At 46.7% G+C, this 18,560-nt stretch overlaps 1 protein-coding gene across 4 annotated transcripts in view; it reads right to left on the bottom strand.

Annotated features, from left to right (window-relative positions):
* The window catches only part of pnpla6 (patatin-like phospholipase domain containing 6), a 41,756-nt gene that overhangs the window by 4,327 nt on the left and 18,869 nt on the right, over positions 1-18,560 (bottom strand). For 2 of the 4 annotated variants that reach the window (XM_080522510.1, XM_080522512.1), the window contains exons 17-30: positions 18,339-18,544; positions 17,995-18,126; positions 17,457-17,580; positions 16,798-16,911; positions 15,806-15,881; positions 13,707-13,856; positions 13,463-13,526; positions 12,962-13,130; positions 12,334-12,516; positions 10,185-10,303; positions 9,855-10,011; positions 9,513-9,629; positions 8,057-8,126; positions 4,258-4,374 (exon numbers count right to left, since the gene is read on the bottom strand). In XM_080522510.1, the coding sequence (XP_080378636.1) occupies positions 4,258-4,374; positions 8,057-8,126; positions 9,513-9,629; positions 9,855-10,011; positions 10,185-10,303; positions 12,334-12,516; positions 12,962-13,130; positions 13,463-13,526; positions 13,707-13,856; positions 15,806-15,881; positions 16,798-16,911; positions 17,457-17,580; positions 17,995-18,126; positions 18,339-18,544 (1,798 nt within the window). Of the gene's footprint in view, positions 1-2,078; positions 2,196-4,257; positions 4,375-8,056; positions 8,127-9,512; positions 9,630-9,854; positions 10,012-10,184; positions 10,304-12,333; positions 12,517-12,961; positions 13,131-13,462; positions 13,527-13,706; positions 13,857-15,805; positions 15,882-16,797; positions 16,912-17,456; positions 17,581-17,994; positions 18,127-18,338; positions 18,545-18,560 lie in introns of all 4 variants that reach the window. The other 2 variants (XM_080522509.1, XM_080522511.1) reach the window with 1 other exon arrangement.

The following is an 18,560-nucleotide window of genomic DNA, read 5'->3' as shown; positions in this document are numbered from 1 at the left end:
GATTTGATTTGATTTATTAGGATCCCTGTTAGCTGATGCAAAGGATTCGATACTCTTCCTGAGGTCCACACAAATCATATACTATATACATATAGATTCATGCTGCCTTCATGGTGGCAGTGATAATGCAGCGCTGTCGGGTTGTGTGTGTGTGTGTGTGTGTGTGTTTGAGACAACATACACGACAACAGGCTCCACACAGGGGAGCACAGGGTTGACCCATTGTGAGGGGCCAGCACGCACCCTATTAGCATATCTCCCATCAGGCTTAGCGGTTGACACCCATGAGGGTCCACTATCAATAATTCACTGAGTGAGAATTAGAGAGTGACCGTGACGTGCACTTCAGTGAGATCCAGGGGAGGCTGGCGGAGGTGGAGAATCGGAGGAGGGGCTCGTTGTATTCCTCATTTCCACCCCATGCATTACAATGAGCTTGTCCTCCGATTTCTACCTCCACCAGCCTCTCCTTGCTTGTTACACATTGGGTCAACCGCTGGGGGGGAGAGCTCACAGCACACCAATACATGGTTAAAAAAGGAACTTATACGACCCAAAATATGTCGCACAAACCTGACGGAGACTAAGATAACTACATCCCCAATGTACGGTAAACAGGTTTGTGAAACATGGTATACAGTACATTTCATTACCAAGATTGTATGCAGTACACTCTTCGCCCCCCATCCCTAATAAACGGAGCCTTTTATTCTGCATGCTACAAGGAGGATAACATTTTTTTTAAATCTATACATTATGTTTATAATTGACAGAGGGCTTTGGTTCTATGGTTGGTTTGTATTGCCTTGTGCGACTATTGAGTTAGGGTTACCGGCAGGGTTTGAACAGGGTGGAACTTGATTCCAAATCACCTGGCTGTACACTAGCACTATGTGGCAAAGGTAGACTAACCTGATCATTATAATAAAAGAAAATAGAGTAGCACGCAGAAAAAGGGTCCTCGTCAAAATCTAATTTCAAGTTGTCCTTTTGTTTTCCGGTTGAAATGCAACAAGGAGTCCATGTGGCAGGGTTGGACAGACTGGACTCCTAAGCGGACTACTGTACACTCTGATAGCTAACTACAGGGACTGATTCAACGTGTGTGTGTTTCAACTGGAGGGGATTGAAGGTCAGAACAGACTGACGTCTTGTGTTGATGTCGCAACGTTTCAAAAGCAATAATAACATTCTCTTGCTGGGTGGCTGAGAACGGAGGCCAACTACGGTGTTGAATTTAATAATGTTGCCCAAAGCACCTAGAATACTGTTCTTTTCTTTCCCGCCCGTTTGAAATACTTTCAACCAATCAGTCACCAGGCAGCTGGACCGACAACGACGGCGTTGTTCGACTCTGATTTAGCGTTGATTTGGAGAGGTTGGGGGTGACGGAGGGTGGTGTGATTTGGGTGGAGTCCACCATCACTCCCACAGACTCCACAGACGCTGTGCTGTTTTCTTCCCATCTGATCTACAACAATCTAGCTGCAACTGTGCCCGGAAATATGAAACAGATTCTAGCAGAATACTAAAAATATAAAATATGCCATTGCCAGCTGACGTTTTTATCCAAAGCGATTGACGGGAAGAAGGAGGAGATTCATTTTTTGGGTTTCTCATTTCTGCCAAGTTTGTCTTTCTGATAGGCTTGGCTTTAGTTCATTCACTGCCAAAGATCCATGGCCAATATATATATATTTGTAAACTTTTTTCAATTAAAATTTTTATTTTTTATTTTAATCATCATCATGACCTCACTAACCAGGTCAACCAGGTAATCACCTCACTCAACACGATCATCATCACCTCACTAACCAGATGGGGGGGGAAAACCAACACACAGATCACACGACCCTTCACCACCGCCAATGACAGCACTGGTTCATACATACTCACCCATAGACCATTTTCCTGTCCCCTTAAAACCCTCTAATACCACTCTACTGCCCCCTTCCCTCCCTTAACCCTTCCTCTTCTCCCGTTGAGGGGGAGAGGTGGGCAGGCGGGAGTGGGGGGATGGCGGTGGCGGGGGAGGATGGGGTTAGGTGGTGGGGTGGGGTGGGGTAACCTCTACTTGCCTGGCAGGTTGTTGATGTAGCCACCGTCCATAAGCAAGTTGCCATCTTTGGGGTCGCACAGGGGCGGCAGGTACCCCGAGAGGGTCATGCTCGCCCTCACATAACGCCACAGTGAGCCTGGCACACCGGGAGGAGGGAGGGGAGGAGGAGGGGAGGGGGGGGGGGGGGAATAACATCTCAATAACGTTGCTGTAACGTCTTAGGTTAGTGCGTTGGCAGACCACAATCCCAACCCAGAGGAGGGGGAGGGGGACGGGGGTTAACTGTCAGGGGGTCACCCCCCCACCCCCCAATAAGATGGGTTATAACCATAGGCTGGGAATGTGGTTCTGCCTACCTCTATACTCGTTTCTGCATCCCCCAAACCTCCTTACCCTGCACAAGAGACCTGTGTTTGCGCGTGTGTGTAGGGGCTAGCACATGGTAAGAGGGTAGGGGGTGCAATCACAGAGTGGCGAGGTAGATTTGATCTCCAAACCTCTGTCCCCACAACAACCCTCCGCTGCTCCTTGTGAGTTTCTCTGAATGTCTCATCTAGCCAAACCTAAAACCAAAACCATTAAAGAATACATAAAAAAATATTTCTTGATGAATTCTATAAAATATATTGAAACCTTTGGCCTGTCATGTCGCTAATCTACACACAAGAAGCAGTGCTGGGTGCGTTGTTGAGGGGCTGGATCAGTGTCTGGAGATCTCACAGTGAACATGTTAGGGGCAACCAGCCAGTCCTGCCCTGAGCCGGCCTGCATTACCGCTCAGGTCCAGCAGGGGGCAGGAGCAGGCTGGGCGCTGCATGGGTTGGAAGGATAAGGAGCACCGGAGAAAGAGAAGAGTGCTGCTGTGCGTGGAATTTGAAGGGGTGGGGGGGGGGGGGCAGGCGGCAAGGGGAGCCGAGCGAAATTCACTTGTGTAGGAGGAGAGAGGTCTAGGAAAAGTTCTAACTGAAGACCAAATTTGGTCCCAAAGTTGACGGTTTAGCCCTCAGTTTCTGATTGAGGCCATAAACTAAACTAACATATACACAGAAACGGATGATATGTAGGGGCTATGTACAACGCTAGGATCCAGAACACTTTCACAAGCTGAAAAACACAGGGGACATCAACACCACGGTCGTCGATATATATTTAGGCTTATAAATATATAGACGCATACACTGACATGCACATGGACGCAAGCAAAGCAAAGGGGGGGGGGGGGGTGTTGGGGGGTGGGGGGAGGTGTAGAGGTCCTGTGGGGGGGTGCAACCGCTCGACATAACCCAAGCCCGATAAGAGCACTCCTTTGGTGGGCAACGCAGAGGGACAAGAGAACGCTAGCGATGGACAACATGGACAGAAACACTGAGAGAAACATTACAACAACACCAGGACACCAAGGAAGGGGGCAGAATGAGACGCGGGGGGGCAGATCGTTCTCCCCCCGTCACGGAACCGTCGACGACACGTCGGTTCTCGATTCATAGAGACGTCTTCTGAGAGAAAGCTCTTTCATAAAAAGACATTTTATTTAGCGAGTCTTGATTTTCCTCTAGGACTGAGTTTAAACTCTAGGCCTGACCTACACTGATCCTAAAAGGCTGACCCAAGCTTTACGCTTTAGGAAGAAGAGGGGGGGGGGAAAAAGCAACCAAGCGTTGGAAAGGACTAAGCTTAAGTGACTGTATCATCGCAGAAAGAAGCAGGAGAGTAGAGTGTGTACTCTGTGTGTGTGTGGGGGTGTGGGTGTGTATACCAGCCAAGTGCAGAACATGTGAGATGAAGATGAGGGTGTGGAGGGTGGAACGGAACGGGGGGGGGGGGCACCAGTACTGTAGCAGGACCAGCATGCATCTCTCTGACCTCTGACCCTTGGATATGTACCTGCCTGCCATGACCAAAGCCTCACTGCCAAATCAGGGGACAAAGAGGGAGGGGTTTCTCAGACGGAGGGTGGGGGCCAAGCCAATTCACAAGTGGTGTGTGTGTGTGTGTGTGTGTGGTAGGGAGGGGGTGGGTGGGGGGGGTTACATACTCAAACATGTACGTTTATCAAACTCTCCTTCCAAACCATGGGTTCCCAATGTCCGACTGGTCAGGGGGGGAGGGGAGGGGAGGTTGGTTAATGGGCGAGGCGGAGTATGGGAGGGGTGTAGCCCAGTGGTCGGTGGGAGGGAATCAGGGGTTTGAACTCTGACCTGGGACATTGTTAACATAGCAACCATCCACAAGCAAGTGGCCATCCTTGGGGTCGCAGAGGGGAGGTAAATAGGGGGTGTAGGACGCACTGGCTCTGACATAGCGCCAGAGACTGCCTGTCAAAATGAAGATGACAAGGAGGGACATCAAACATGGACACAGAGAGAGAGATAGAGAGATAGAGAGAGAGAGAGGTAGAGGTAGAGGTAGAGAGAGAGAGAGAGAGAGAGTGGTAGGAAGGTACGTACAGGTAGAGAGAGAGAGAAAGAGAGAGAGAGAGAGAGTGGTAGGAAGGTACGTACAGGTAGAGAGAGAGAGAAAGAGAGAGAGAGAGAGAGTGGCAGGAAGGTACGTACAGGTAGAGAGTGGTAGAGAGAAAGAGATAGAGAGAGAGGTAGAGAGGGGTTGGTAGGTACATACAGGTAGAGAGAGGGGTAGAGAGAGAGAGATAGAGGTAGAGAGGGGTAGGCAGCTACGTAGAGGTAGAGGTAGAGAGACAGAGAGAGAGAGAGAGACAGAGAGAGAGAGAGAGAGGTAGAGGTAGAGAGGGGTAGGCAGCTACGTAGAGGTAGAGAGAGAGAGAGAAAGAGAGAGGTAGAGAGGGGTAGGCAGGTATGTACAGGTAGAGAGAGAGAAAGAGAGAGAGAGAGAGAGAGAGGTAGGTGGAGGTAGAGAGAGAGATGGAAGGGAAGAGAGGGAAAAATAGCTAGAAGTAGCAGAGGAGCAGGAGACAGATGGAGGAGATGAGACAGCAGAACATGTGCAGAGCTCCTGCAATGTAACAATTGGCAAACCTCCCAATTTTCCCTTCCCATAAAACCCTGCATGAACATTTCTGAATACACTAAACAACATTACCGTAGGAGTGGCCAGCTCATATAAAACACAAGTTTCACTCATACAAATATTGGCCAAAATAAGAATAATATACAGATGTTTTAAAAAGGCTATCGTATTACAACAGATATCTCAATTGACTAAAAAACTACTAGCATATCAGTAATATCAGTAAATCACTAACCATAAACAATAGGTTTTAAGCAAAACGTCTGCTCTTCTTTTCTTTTCTTTTAAAAAAAAATATCCCATTCAAGTCTTCCCCAGGCTTTGAAAAATCACAGTAAGTCTATCTGGTGTTTGTCTAAAGTGTACGTATTAGAATTAGCTTGGTTAGGTAGATGACAGAGCCTACAACAGCCAGAGAGAGAGAGAGAGCTTCTGAGAGAGAAAGAGGGAGGGAAAGAAAGCGTGTGAGAGAGCGCGAGAGAATGTCTATCACTTTCAAAAGCACCACAACAAAATGCCCCACAGAGAAGAGAGAGAAGGCGATAGCATGATAGAAAAAAAGAGGGAGGGAGGGAGATCCATAAAAGAAGAGAAACTACAAGTTAAAGACAGACAGAGAGAGGACAGAGGGGAGGACTACAAGCCAGGCTGAGTGTTATCTTGTGCACACTAATGAAAGGAACCGTGACTTCATTAATGGTGTTAACCACATTAAACTCACACTCTTGGCCACCATGACTATTGGTGCCTAGGGTGGAAATGAATGAAATCAAATCAAATCAAATCAAAGAAGGAGACTCCATTGATACCCATGGGACACCGCTGTGCCTAGCTGTGTCTCTGAGATCCATCGGCTTCTACTGCAGCAGCCTAGGGCGGCACGGGGGTGTTGCATAAACCAAATGGCACCGTTCCGTCTCTCGTAACCTTGTGTTTCTTGATGCAACAACTGTGCAACATCCTCTTATTGAAAAACCCACCGGTTTCTCTTTTTAGGTCGGTGTTGGCCCATACTCACTGAGCTGAGAACACGCATCACTTCCTAATCATATGTGTACATGTCTGTCTGTCTGTCTGTGTGTGTGTGTGTGTGTGTGTACATTAATAGGAGGTTTTTAGAGCAATATGAAACAAAGCGCATCAGGAAAACTATGGAAAGCAGAGTATGGAGGGAGGGCCGGAGGGTGTGTGTGTGTGTGTGTGTGTGTGTACAGTAATAGGAGGTTTTTAGAGCAATATGAAACAAAGCCCATCAGGAAAAACTATGGAAAGCAGAGTATGGAGGGAGGGCCGGAGGGTGTGTGTGTGTGTGTGTGTGTGTACAGTAATAGGAGGTTTTTAGAGCAATATGAAACAAAGCCCATCAGGAAAAACTATGGAAAGCAGAGTATGGAGGGAGGGGCGGAGGGAGTAGCATTAGGGAGAGGAGGGAGAAGCAAGGGAAGAATGTTCTGGATCCTACTTGTTGACGTGGGCAAGAGTGTGGGGGGGGGGGGGGGTCAGCTACTAACACTATGTCTATGACTCACTATAGACCGAAGCATGGACGCGACACGTCCCCGAGTTTTCACTACATGAGCGGTTAACATTAGCCATCACTACAGCTTTGGTTCAGCATTGTTTTTTAAGACATGTATTATTATGTTTTTTACACAACACCGATGTAAAGGGAAAGGGGGGTGAGGAGGATATTTCACTTGCTAGCGTGACCCATGTTATGTTTGGCAAGAGCGAAAGATAAGAGAGAAAGAAAAGATGAGAGAGATGGGAGGATTAGGTAGACTAGGTTGTCAAGATGAAGTGACCCATCGAGAGGAAGTGACATCAGAGTAGGAAGTTGAATAGAGAGAGATAGAGTAAAGCTTTGGCTTCTGGCATTAAGTACACACGTGCCGAGGTGCAAGCACTCAAGCATTCTAGGCTCATCAGCAGGACCCCCCCCCCTGTCCCGCATGCACCCCCAAATCCAGCATTTACTAAGGATAAAGCTTATCGAATAATATTATGCATAATCAGTAATCGATAATCACATTTTTCTATGACAAATTGCAATATTTGAGATGGAAAACTAGCTTTTTTACGCATGCCCTTTCTTAAAGGAGACCTCTAGACATTGAAGACATGAATAGCATACTGGATTTGGGGGTGGGGTGGGGGACTATTCTAGCTTAAGTTAGTGGCAGTGCATTTCTCAACTGTCAAACACAATGCATTCATTATTAACAGTCAATCGTTCTACGGATGAAGAATCAAGCATGAAAAGATGGCTTTTTTCTCTCTTTCAAATGTATGATCCCTACTATTCTCACTATAAAAGCTGGAAAGCATGCAACATCTAGGGTGGTATGGTTTAAAGATAGTATAATCTATCAATTGGATAATGTAACTTTGAATCAACATATTATATTTATATGATTATTATTATTATTATTATTAATATTATTATTATTTTAGTGATTCAAACTCTCTCTTCTGTTGCCTGGTCTTCAATAGGCTTATATATGTCAATGAATTGACGAGTTCATTAACATGCTGAAATGGGGCCAGGGAGTTTTAATAGCCGTAATCACTGACTCAGTGAGACCACGGAATTTCGAATTAGCTGAATAATTACGTACGGGGCATTTGGAAGGACTAAGAGTCGATTAATGACCATGCCAATTTCACACATTAGTTCTTTGTCGTCTCTGGGAGTTACAGTGTAAGTAGATGTTTGGTTTAGAGTTTGAGCTGTGAATAGAGTGTCTAATTGACCTACATATTCTATCTAGCACCCCTGTGTTGTGTGTTGTGTGTGTGTGTGTGTGTGTGTGTGTGTGTGTTTGTGTGACAACTGACTACTTGAGACTGACCCCAACAGCTATCGAAGTCCTATTGTAACCAATTCTTGAAGCGATGACAAATCACTCCTATTCTACGCTAAAATAACCAATATATATTTATCAAATAAAAAAGAACAGCGATAGAGCGGAGGTGGGGGGGGGGGCTGGCCAGCACTCAGCTGCCACTCACCGTCTTGGTGCACGCGCATGGCGGAGGCCGTGATGTCAGTGGTGACGTTGAAGTAGGGGAGCCACAGGTCCTGGGTACATACACAATATGTTAGAGACACACACGCACACGCACGCACACACACACACACACACGCACACACACACGCACACGCACACGCACACGCACACGCACACGCACACACACGCACACGCACACGCACACGCACACACGCACACACACGCCAAGCACTTTGCAACAGTGGCGGCTGGTGATAAAAATGTTGGGTGGGGCACAGGTTATGGAGGCATGCTCCACGGGGAAGAATATCAACTTTAAAATATGGATTTACAGTCGATTTTAGCATGAGAATATATATATTGTAACTTGTATTAAAGGGCAAACTGCAAACACAACAAAAATATAATGCACAACAACTGACAAATCAACTGGAATAGTCTTTGTTAGCAGAGTAGACCTAATGTTAACAGAATGGACTTATACCCTTTGTCTATCTGTGCAGCGGTAAGGTGAATAATTCTAGCAGTACTGTCCAGACAGTTGTCTTGTTTAGCCATTCAACTAGGCATTATTTATTCAATGGAGAAAGACATGGAACACAATGCAATTGTGATAATAAATGTGTTCTTTGTTACTTCTTTAATTAAATTAAAGTGTACCTTTCTATTATCATACAATATTTCCTTGAACATGTAAACTCTATAATCATACAGTTGTCTTTCTATTAGTTGTCTCTGTCATACTGAACTGTTTGTTATCATCCTGAACTATCTCTGTTGCTCACCTCACCTCAGTTCTGTCTCTATTGCTCTCCTCTCCTGTTGTCTGTCTCTCTGTTGCTGTCCTGTTGTCTGTCTCTCTGTTGCTGTCCTGCCTCAGGATTTGGGGGGGGGCTCAGGATTCTTTATTTTATTTTATTTATATATTTTTTAAATATATTTTAATTATAAATGTTTTTTATCCAATGTTAGGTGGCCGCCGTGGCCCCCTAGTGTTAGTGGCCCTAGGCTGCAGCCTAGGTAAGCCTATGCGTTAATCCGCGCATGCTCAGGGCGCACTTTTGTGAGCCCCGACCGGGAAATAGGAGACAGCCAATTGGAGCGCTGCTACAGCTCACGTGTAAGCCAAAAGTATTAGCACTGTCATAGGATCCCATTCGGCCGGCGTCCCGACTCCCTACCCTTGTATATATATATATATATATATATATATATATATATATATATGTATTTTCACAGTGAATTTCACACAGATACCATTTTTATTGTATTGGAGGATTTTTAATGAATGCTGATAGGCGCCGACAGAATATCAGCCGCATTTTATGAGTAAACAATGTTTATTTTTAAAAACTTTTACAAGTAGGAACTAGGAAGTGGGGGCGCGTTGGAAGGTGGGGGCGGCGCCCTAGCGCCCTCTATTGGCCAGCCGCCACTGCTTTGCAATGACCTCTCACCTCAGCTTGCTTGTCCTGGAACACTTTGGAGATGCTGGTGTTGAAGGCGGAGCCGGAGAACATGGAGGTGATGGGATAGGTCAGGTCCAGGACGGTCTTGAACACAGAGTTCATTGCCTGTAGGGGGCAGTGAGGAGGCGAGGGGGAGGGAGAAAGAGAGATTAAAGGGGAGGGTGTGAAGGAATGGAAGAGTGAGTGTGTGTGTGAGAGACAGACAGAGAGAGAGAGCGAGAGAGAGATGTATTCCTTTCAGACAGAACACATGATGAACATGTATGAGAGGTGAACTGCATGATGGGAAAGCAGGGTTTTTTGAGGGGGGAGGGGGGAGGGGGGGCGGACCTTGGACCACTCTCTGGCTCTCTGCTTGGTGCGCACGGCGCTCCTCTCCTCGGCGTACAGCGCCCCGATGAACGAGCCGATGGAAGTCCCGCCCACAATGTCGATGGGAATCCCCGCCTCCTCCATGGCCTTGATCACACCTACGTGGGAGCAGCCTCTGCAGGAGTGACAGGGACAACCACCAATCAGAGACGAGGGGGGGAAAAGGCATCTGTTCCGGGTGGACTGTGTAATAATAATAATTCATTACATTTAAAAAGCAGCTTCTTTTCCTCGTCTCCTTCCAGTAGGCCTGCTCACCTGGCCCCCCCTCCCCCCAGCACCACTCACCTGGCCCCCCCTCCTCCCAGCACCAGGGCGATGCTGTTGCCAGTCAGGACGCGGGCCAGCCGAGAGAAATCACTGTGTCTGTCAGCCGTCTTCTCAAACACCTTCTCGTACACCTCCCTCTGCCAAGCAAGACACACACCATTACACACTAGGGATGGACGGTTTCCAATCATTGAAACCGAAAAACCGTCAAAGACTAAAACCGCGGTTTTCCGGTTAACCGAAAAACAACCGAAAAAAGAAAAAAAAAAAAAAAGAAAAAAAAAAAAGCGACAATTTCAAATAATTGAGCCCTACTGCTACAATACACTCATGTCGAACACCATTAAAACACCGTAAGCACAGTCGCAACACATTTAGGCTACTTAGTTTCACAAATATAAGTGGAAAGGCAGACTTTTGTAAGCTACACCATACATGAAAACACATGAACACTTAACACACCAGCTCCGCTGATCCAGGGTGCACGCCTGCACGGAAGATCATCTCTTGGAACAGCGTCTTCATTGAATGAACTGCTTTCTCAATATCTTGGTTCTTAGACAAAGTTTCAGCTGCTGCTCAATGTATTGAAATATTTGAATACTGCTCAATAATCACTGAAATATTAGACTTAGAATTATGCAGTGAACATACTTAAAGCTTTTCATAAAAACCACATGCCGCGAGACTGACTCGTCCTGAACTGTCGTAAGTCAATCAACAAAGAATGCCCCATCAAAATAAAAGTGCCCATGGTAGAGCTGTCAAAATAGAGCTTTCAAAATAAATGTACTAATACAGATAGAGATAAATACAGAACTACCTTTGCATCACTAAGTGACCGCGTATCTTCTGAGACATGCGTTCTGTCATCACTTTCAGTAGCGCCTTCACACACAGTGGTGCTGTGCACAAACACTCTTGATCCGTATAGCTCTTGTTTTATTATATTGTGGTTTAGTAAATACTGCACTTGGAGTTACATTCAATGCATGATTTGTGCTATAGAACATAAATAAAGTTTGATTGATTGATTGATATCAAATCAAATCACATTTTATTTCTATAGCGCATTTCTCACAAAAGTGACCCAATGCGCTTTACAGAGAGCAGCGAAAATTATCTTATTAAATGTAAGCGACTAATTGTAAAAAACCTTTCCTATCTACCAATAACTGAAGGCAACTATCTTTCCCATAGAGTGATTCGTTACCCTTAAATATAATCCCAATTAGATATTAATCCTCAGTTATTCTTCACAACTGACCAAACCTCTCACTCATTGCGCGGCAGATTCGGACTGTATCATTGTTATTTTCACACACGACAAACATGTGACATGTTCCAGTTTTATTCTTTGAACAACATAGTAAAAAAAAAAAAAAAAAAAAAAAAAAAATTTTAATCCGGTTTCAGACGGTTTTGATAAAAAACCGTTTCTATTTTTATAAACCCCGGTTTTCGGTTTAACCGAAAAACCGTCCATCCCTATTACACACCGTCATCTCCCCGTACCCCACGCTACTCAATATACTTGAGGGATTCAAAATGGGACAAAAATGGAAAATAAACCCCGCAAAATACCATATCTGTCAGCATATTTATGCATGCACCTAGATAGCATATCTAAATGGAATGGTAAATGGACTGCACTTATAGTATAGCAGCTTATTCCAAAGCGCTTTACAATGGCCTCTCATTCACCCATTCACATACCAAGGGCGGCAAGCTACCATGCAAGGCACTGGCCCGTTCATTGGGAGGAATTTGGGGTTCAGTGTCTTGCCCAAGGACATCTCGACCGACGGGTGGCCAGCAGGGGATCGAACCGCTGACCTTGCGATCATTAGGCGCCGGCTCTACCTAGCTGCCCCATCTACTTCTAAATATCTAATTTTTTCCCTTTTCTTTATATGTTTTTAGGCCATTTCTGCTCTATTGGGATGGAGACAGTAGAGATTGACAGGTAGGATGGGTGAGAAAGATGTCGATGGCCGGAATCGAACCAGGGACCATGCCACTAACGCGCCCTATCAAATATCTCTTTGGACGAGTATGTTTCAATAGGACACACAGTGAGTATGGGGATCAGTCCCAGCATCACAAGGGTGTTACCGCCGTAAGCGTTAAGATCTTTTTATTTTTGGGGTGGGAAGAGGCTGCGTACCAGTTTGGAGGGTCCTCGTCTGGAGAACACCCGGCGGGGGCAGCGGAGGTGCAGGTGTCCGGAGCACCAGCTGCGCATGTTGAGCCACTCCACGGTCCGGGAGGGTCCGGGCCCGTCCTCCCGGTGCAGCAGGACCAGCTGCTTCAGGGCCCGCACCGCCGTGTTCTCCAACATCTGCTCCAGCTGCAGAGAAAGAGAGGGACACACACACACACACACACACACACACACACACACACACGTACATGGCACAGTGTGCATGCACACCCACACCCACACCCACACCCACACCCACACCCACACACACACACACACACACACACACACACACACACACACACACACACACACACACACACACACTTAGTTAGGGGATTAGAAACCAAGTGCAATTAAATCCACCTCAGGTCTTAGGAGGAACAGTTAAGGTGTAGCCTGAAGAGATGGGGTTTTTTAGTCTACGGCGGAAGATAGGCAGTGACTAAGTCAGTGGGAAGCTCGTTCCACCAGCGGGGGGCACCAGGGCAGCTGTGACCGAGTAGTGAGGTTGCTGCATCACCCAACACTCCCCTCAGCCCTCCCCCTTCCCCCCCCCCCCCCCCCCCCTTTCCCCTATACCCCTGTCTACCTGTCCCAGGGCGGGCTCCTGGTCCCCCAGGCCCACGATGAGGATGCAGTCGGCCTGGCGGATGCAGCGCTGTGTCCAGGGCGTCATGGTGCTGTCTGTCTGGTACAGAACGATCCGGTTGATGTCCTCCTGCTGGGCGAGCCAGCCAGACAAACGGTACTCATGAATACTAAACAGGGGGGGGAGAGAGAGAGAGAGAGAGAGAGAGAGAGAGAGAGAGAGAGAGAGAGAGAGAGAGAGAGAGAGAGAGAGAGAGGAGGGTTAAAACAGACACTGCAGGGGAGGAGAGGGCAGTTAAAAAGATGAAAGTCTTCTATAGAAATAAGAGAAACAGAGCGAAGAAAGAAAGAGAGAGAGAGAGAGAGAGAGAGAGAGAGAGAGAGAGAGAGAGAGAGAGAGAGAGAGAGAGAGAGAGAGAGAGAGAGAGAGAGAGAGAGAGAGAGAGAGGGGAGAGGAAAGGTTTGGAGGTGATTCTTGACCGGCTGATGTCATCAAACACACCTGTCTAGAGCCGAGGCCCCCAGTCGCTCTCTGATGATTTCACTGGTCAGCAGCAGGGTGGGCCCTACATGTGAGAGACAAACAGAGACCTCAGTAAATAGCAAGATAGAATGGTAATTATCCACCCTAAAACATATGGTCTTCATAAATAATAGATTTATTCTTTGACGGAGGGTTAACATTGATCTGAATGGGAGGGTTTGAAGGGTCATTCACAGATGAGACGAGGCGAGTGGGCGTGTACCGATGGCGCTGAGGGCGTGGCTGAGCTCCAGGTTGAAGGCGTTGATTGGCACGTCGTCGGATATGGGCAGGACGGCCACGGTGGACAGGTTACTGGCGGGGTTGGTGACGTCAGGGCTGGACGCCACGCTGGACAGGCCCAGAGTAGAACCTGGAGGACAGAGAGATGGGGGTGAGACAGTGGCGGTTGGTGATAAAAAATGTTGGGTGGGGCACAGGTTATGGGGGCATGATCCACGGGGAAGAATATCAACTTTAAAATCTGGATTTACAGTCGATTTTAGCATGAGAATATATATATTGTAACTTGTATTAAAGGGCAAACTGCAAACACAACAAAAATATAATGCACAACAACTGACAAATCAACTGGAATAGTCTTTGTTAGCAGAGTAGACCTAATGTTAACAGAATGGACTTATACCCTTTGTCTATCTGTGCAGCGGTAAGGTGAATAATTCTAGCAGTACTGTCCAGACAGTTGTCTTGTTTAGCCATTCAACTAGGCGTTATTTATTAAATGGAGAAAGACATGGAACACAATGCAATTGTGATAATAAATGTGTTCTTTGTTACTTCTTTAATTAAATTAAAGTGTACCTTTCTATTATCATACAATATTTCCTTGAACATGTAAACTCTATAATCATACAGTTGTCTTTCTATTAGTTGTCTCTGTCATACTGAACTGTTTGTTATCATCCTGAACTATCTCTGTTGCTCACCTCACCTCAGTTCTGTCTCTATTGCTCTCCTCTCCTGTTGTCTGTCTCTCTGTTGCTGTCCTGTTGTCTGTCTCTCTGTTGCTGTCCTGTTGTCTGTCTCTCTGTTGCTGTCCTGTTGTCTGTCTCTCTGTTGCTGTCCTGTTGTCTGTCTCTCTGTTGCTGTCCTCTCCTGTTGTCTGTCTCTCTGTTGCTCTCCTCTCCTGTTGTCTGTCTCTCTGTTGCTGTCCCCCATGTTCGCCTCAGTGCTGCTAGCGACACCCGACCCAGTGCTAACTGCTTCGTGGCTCTCACTCTCAACAACATTGGTCGTCGCAGCTGCATTATTTTTTTTTATTTTTTTACTTAGCTATTCGGTTGTTAAGTCGTGACGTGTTTCCGGGTCCAAAGTTGGCTGAGGCGCTGTCTTCAAAATGCCGCAATAATAATAATAATTTATTATATTTATATAGCGCTTTTCCGAGGCTCAAATACCCTGACAATATGGGGAAAACGGGAAAGTGCTGTGTCCCTTGTTGTATGAATAGATCCGAGTCTAAAAAACGATTAAACTGTCATTCTACCGCTGTAGTACACTGGTATTCTGGTGCGGAGAATTTCTGGTTTGGACCCGGAAATTGCAAAACGTCACGTTTGACGTCAGACTTAACAACCGGATATTCAGGGCTCTCAAGTCTCACGCATTTTATTTTTTTTGTATCCAATGTTAGGTGGCCGCCGTGGCCCCCTAGTGGTAGTGGCCCTAGGCTGCAGCCTAGATAAGCCTATGCGTTAATCCGCGCATGCTCAGGGCGCACTTTTGTGCGCCCCGACCGGGAAATAGGAGACAGCCAATTGGAGCGCTGCTACAGCTCACGTGTAAGCCAAAAGTATTAGCACTGCCATAAGATCCCATTCGGCCGGCGTCCCGACTCCCTACCCTTGTATATATATATATGTATTTTCACAGTGAATTTCACACAGATACAATTTTTATTGTATTGGAGGATTTTTAATGAATGCTGATAGGCGCCGACAGAATATCAGCCGCATTTTATGAGTAAACAATGTTTATTTTTAAAAACTTTTACAAGTAGGAACTAGGAAGCGGAAGGAAGCGTTGGAAGGTGGGGGCGGCGCCCTCTATTGGCCAGCCGCCACTGGGGTGAGACAGTGTGTGTGTGTGTGCGCGAAAGAGAATGTGAATATATGGTACATATGTTTGTTTGTGCATTTGTGTGTGTGCCCATGTATGCCTCTTATGTGTGTGTGTGTGTGTGTGTGTGTGTGTGTGTGTGTGTGTGTAGTACTGCTCCTGTGTGTGTGTGTGTGTGTGTGTGTGTGTGTGTGTATGTATGTAGTACTGCTCTAGTGTGTGTGTGTGTGTGTGTGTGTGTACCTGAAAAGGGTCCACGGGCCTGTTGCAAGTTCCCCAGGATCTTCTGCCCCAACAAGTGGATCAATCTGGTCACCACCTACACACACACAACCACTTATGAACCTCAGTGTGTGGTCCAAACACGGTCACAGTGCCAGACACACACCCACACCCACACCTGTGACAGGTTATTAGTTACAGTGCATGGGTTAAGAGTAGGGATGTCCCGATCCGATACTGAGATCGGATATCGACCCGATATTGGTCCTGAATGCTGGATCGGAGATCGGACCAGAAAAAAAAAAGGCTCCGATCCGATCCTACTGTCATCCGCAGTCAAACTTATGTGTATAAGCGATGAGAGAATAAAAACAGTGAACAGAAACACGTGTCGCAGAAATCCTTCACGCAAGTCCTATATGCGCTTAAAATGCGCATAGCGCTTCACGCGAGTCCTATATGCGCTTAAAATGCGCATAGCGCTGCGCTGTGTGCTTCCGGTTTCATTACAAAGAGGTTAACCCTATGTGCCTGACGTCTAACAACATTCAAATTACTCTAACTTCATATTTTTTCGCATTTCAATGTATGACACATCATTTGAAAGCTTATGATCCGTAGTTCCAATCCACAACACGTCGCATTTGTTGCTTTAATAAAGGCTGGCAGTCTTTAATTTAACTGTTGTTGGTGTGGACTATATACTGGGGAGGTATTTGAATGAATGAATGAATGAATGGTCTTTATTGTCATTGCTACAGTACAGGTACCAAACAACGAAATTTAGGAGGGGTGGCTCCCCTGGTGTTAGGAAAAAAAAAAAAAAAAAAAAAAATATTCAGGGGTCAAAAAATTTATACAAATATCGCATCGGTATCGGTATCGCCGATACCCGAAGCCCAGGTATCGGTATCGGTAGTGAAAAAGTGGGATCGGGACATCCCTAGTTAAGAGCAGTTCCCAACTCAGTCGTTTAAGACCAATTCCAGTCAGAACAAGGTGGAAACACTGACCTGAGGGTACCTCCTCTTGATGTTGTTGAGCGTTCCTTCAGGCAGCTTGACCAGTTCGGTGTCTCTGACCGCGTGGACCGTGGTGGCTCGTGGTTGTCTGGTCAGAGCCTCCACCTGGGGAACACATCCAGGGTTCACAAGTGTCATATTGATACACACACACCCCCCCTCATCACCGTGCATGAATAAAGAAGGTGAAAATTGTATTTATTTAGAGGTGAATATGTCTCATCACATCATCATATAGTATATATGTTACGGTACATGTGGGAATACGGTACATGTGGGAAAACTAGGGTTAGGGTTAGGTGCTACGTCGACTTGGTACATGCTGGCATGTCTAACCCTAATCCTATCCCTAACCCTAACCCTAACCCTAACCTTAACCCTAGCACCTAACCCTAACCCTAGTTTTCCCACATGTACCGTCTTCCCACATGTACCGTAACATTATAGACTTTTCTACCTTTGCCTCCCTTTTTTAATCCTTCCTTCTAGCATTGTGACTGTCAACGGCCCCTAGTCCTAGCATACAGTCTTACTTAGGATGACTGATAGATAGATGATTCACTTACAATACTTCTGACAAATGTACGTGTTCTATGTCACTTTGGATAAAAGCTTCTGCTTTACACTGTGTGTAGGTGTAGTGTTCTCACCACCCCTATCAGATCCCCCCGGCCGTACTCTCCCACCAGCTCCTTCTTGCCATTGGCCTTGCGGATGACTGACCGCAGACGACCGTTCAGGACGATGTAGGTGCAGTCTGACTGGTCGTCCTGCCTGGGGATGGGAGGAGGAGGACGGAAGAGAAGGAAAGAGAGAGAGAGAGAGGGAGAGAGAGAGAGAGAGGGAGAGGGAGTGAGAGGGAGAGGGGATGACGGAGGAGAGAAGGGGGCGACAGAAAAACAGCAGGTAACCAATTATATTCATTTATCATCATCATCATCATCATCATCATCAGTCCACACTGGTGGCGTATGGTTTCAAAATATCCATTTCAGTTTTCCAGCACGCAAGATAAATGTGTAGATACTGCCTAAAGTTATGCGTTTTAATTTGTCAAAGTGATAGACTGAGGAATGTTGTTTGTGTGTTGTGGGCCGGTGTCAGTAAAACAAATCTCACAACATTATAAGCCTAACAAACCTCCCCTCACACACACTCACACACACACACACACACACACACACACACCTATAGAGAGCTCTCCCGGCCTCCACAGCCATCCAGTCGATGGCGAAGTCCATCTGTCTGACGAAGTCGGACATGCGGATGGCTACGGTGTGGGCCACGCTCAGGACAACACTGGGCTGCTCACGCATGATCCTGCAGGGGGCGGCAGAGAGCACAGCGCCAGGGTCAATACACATACAGTAGGTATCACACCTTCAGGTGTTCAGTCACTAGGTGGCCATGTGGGTAAGGACGAGAGTGGGTGAGAGAGAGAGAGAGAGAGAGAGAGAGAGAGAGAGAGAGAGAGAGAGAGAGAGAGAGAGAGAGAGAGAGAGAGAGAGAGAGAGAAGGAGAGGCACGCTCACTCATAGAAGTCGGACTTGGAGATCCTGAGGAAGGTGCAGTCTCGTACGGCCTTGATGGTGAAGATGAGGGGCTCCCCTGTGAGCACGGACAGCTGGCCCACCATCTCCCCCGGCTGGGTGATGAACAGACACACGGCGTCCTGCTTCTCTATCATCCTCTGGTACACGTGCAGGCAACCAGACAGGACAAAGTGCAGACTCGCGTCCTGAGAGAGAGAGAGA

The sequence above is a fragment of the Nansenia antarctica genome (assembly GCF_963989245.1).
Source record: "Nansenia antarctica genome assembly, chromosome: 2".
Taxonomy (NCBI): domain Eukaryota; kingdom Metazoa; phylum Chordata; class Actinopteri; order Argentiniformes; family Microstomatidae; genus Nansenia; species Nansenia antarctica.
Note: the sequence above shows the minus strand (reverse complement) of the source record. Positions and strands in the feature narration are given on the sequence as shown.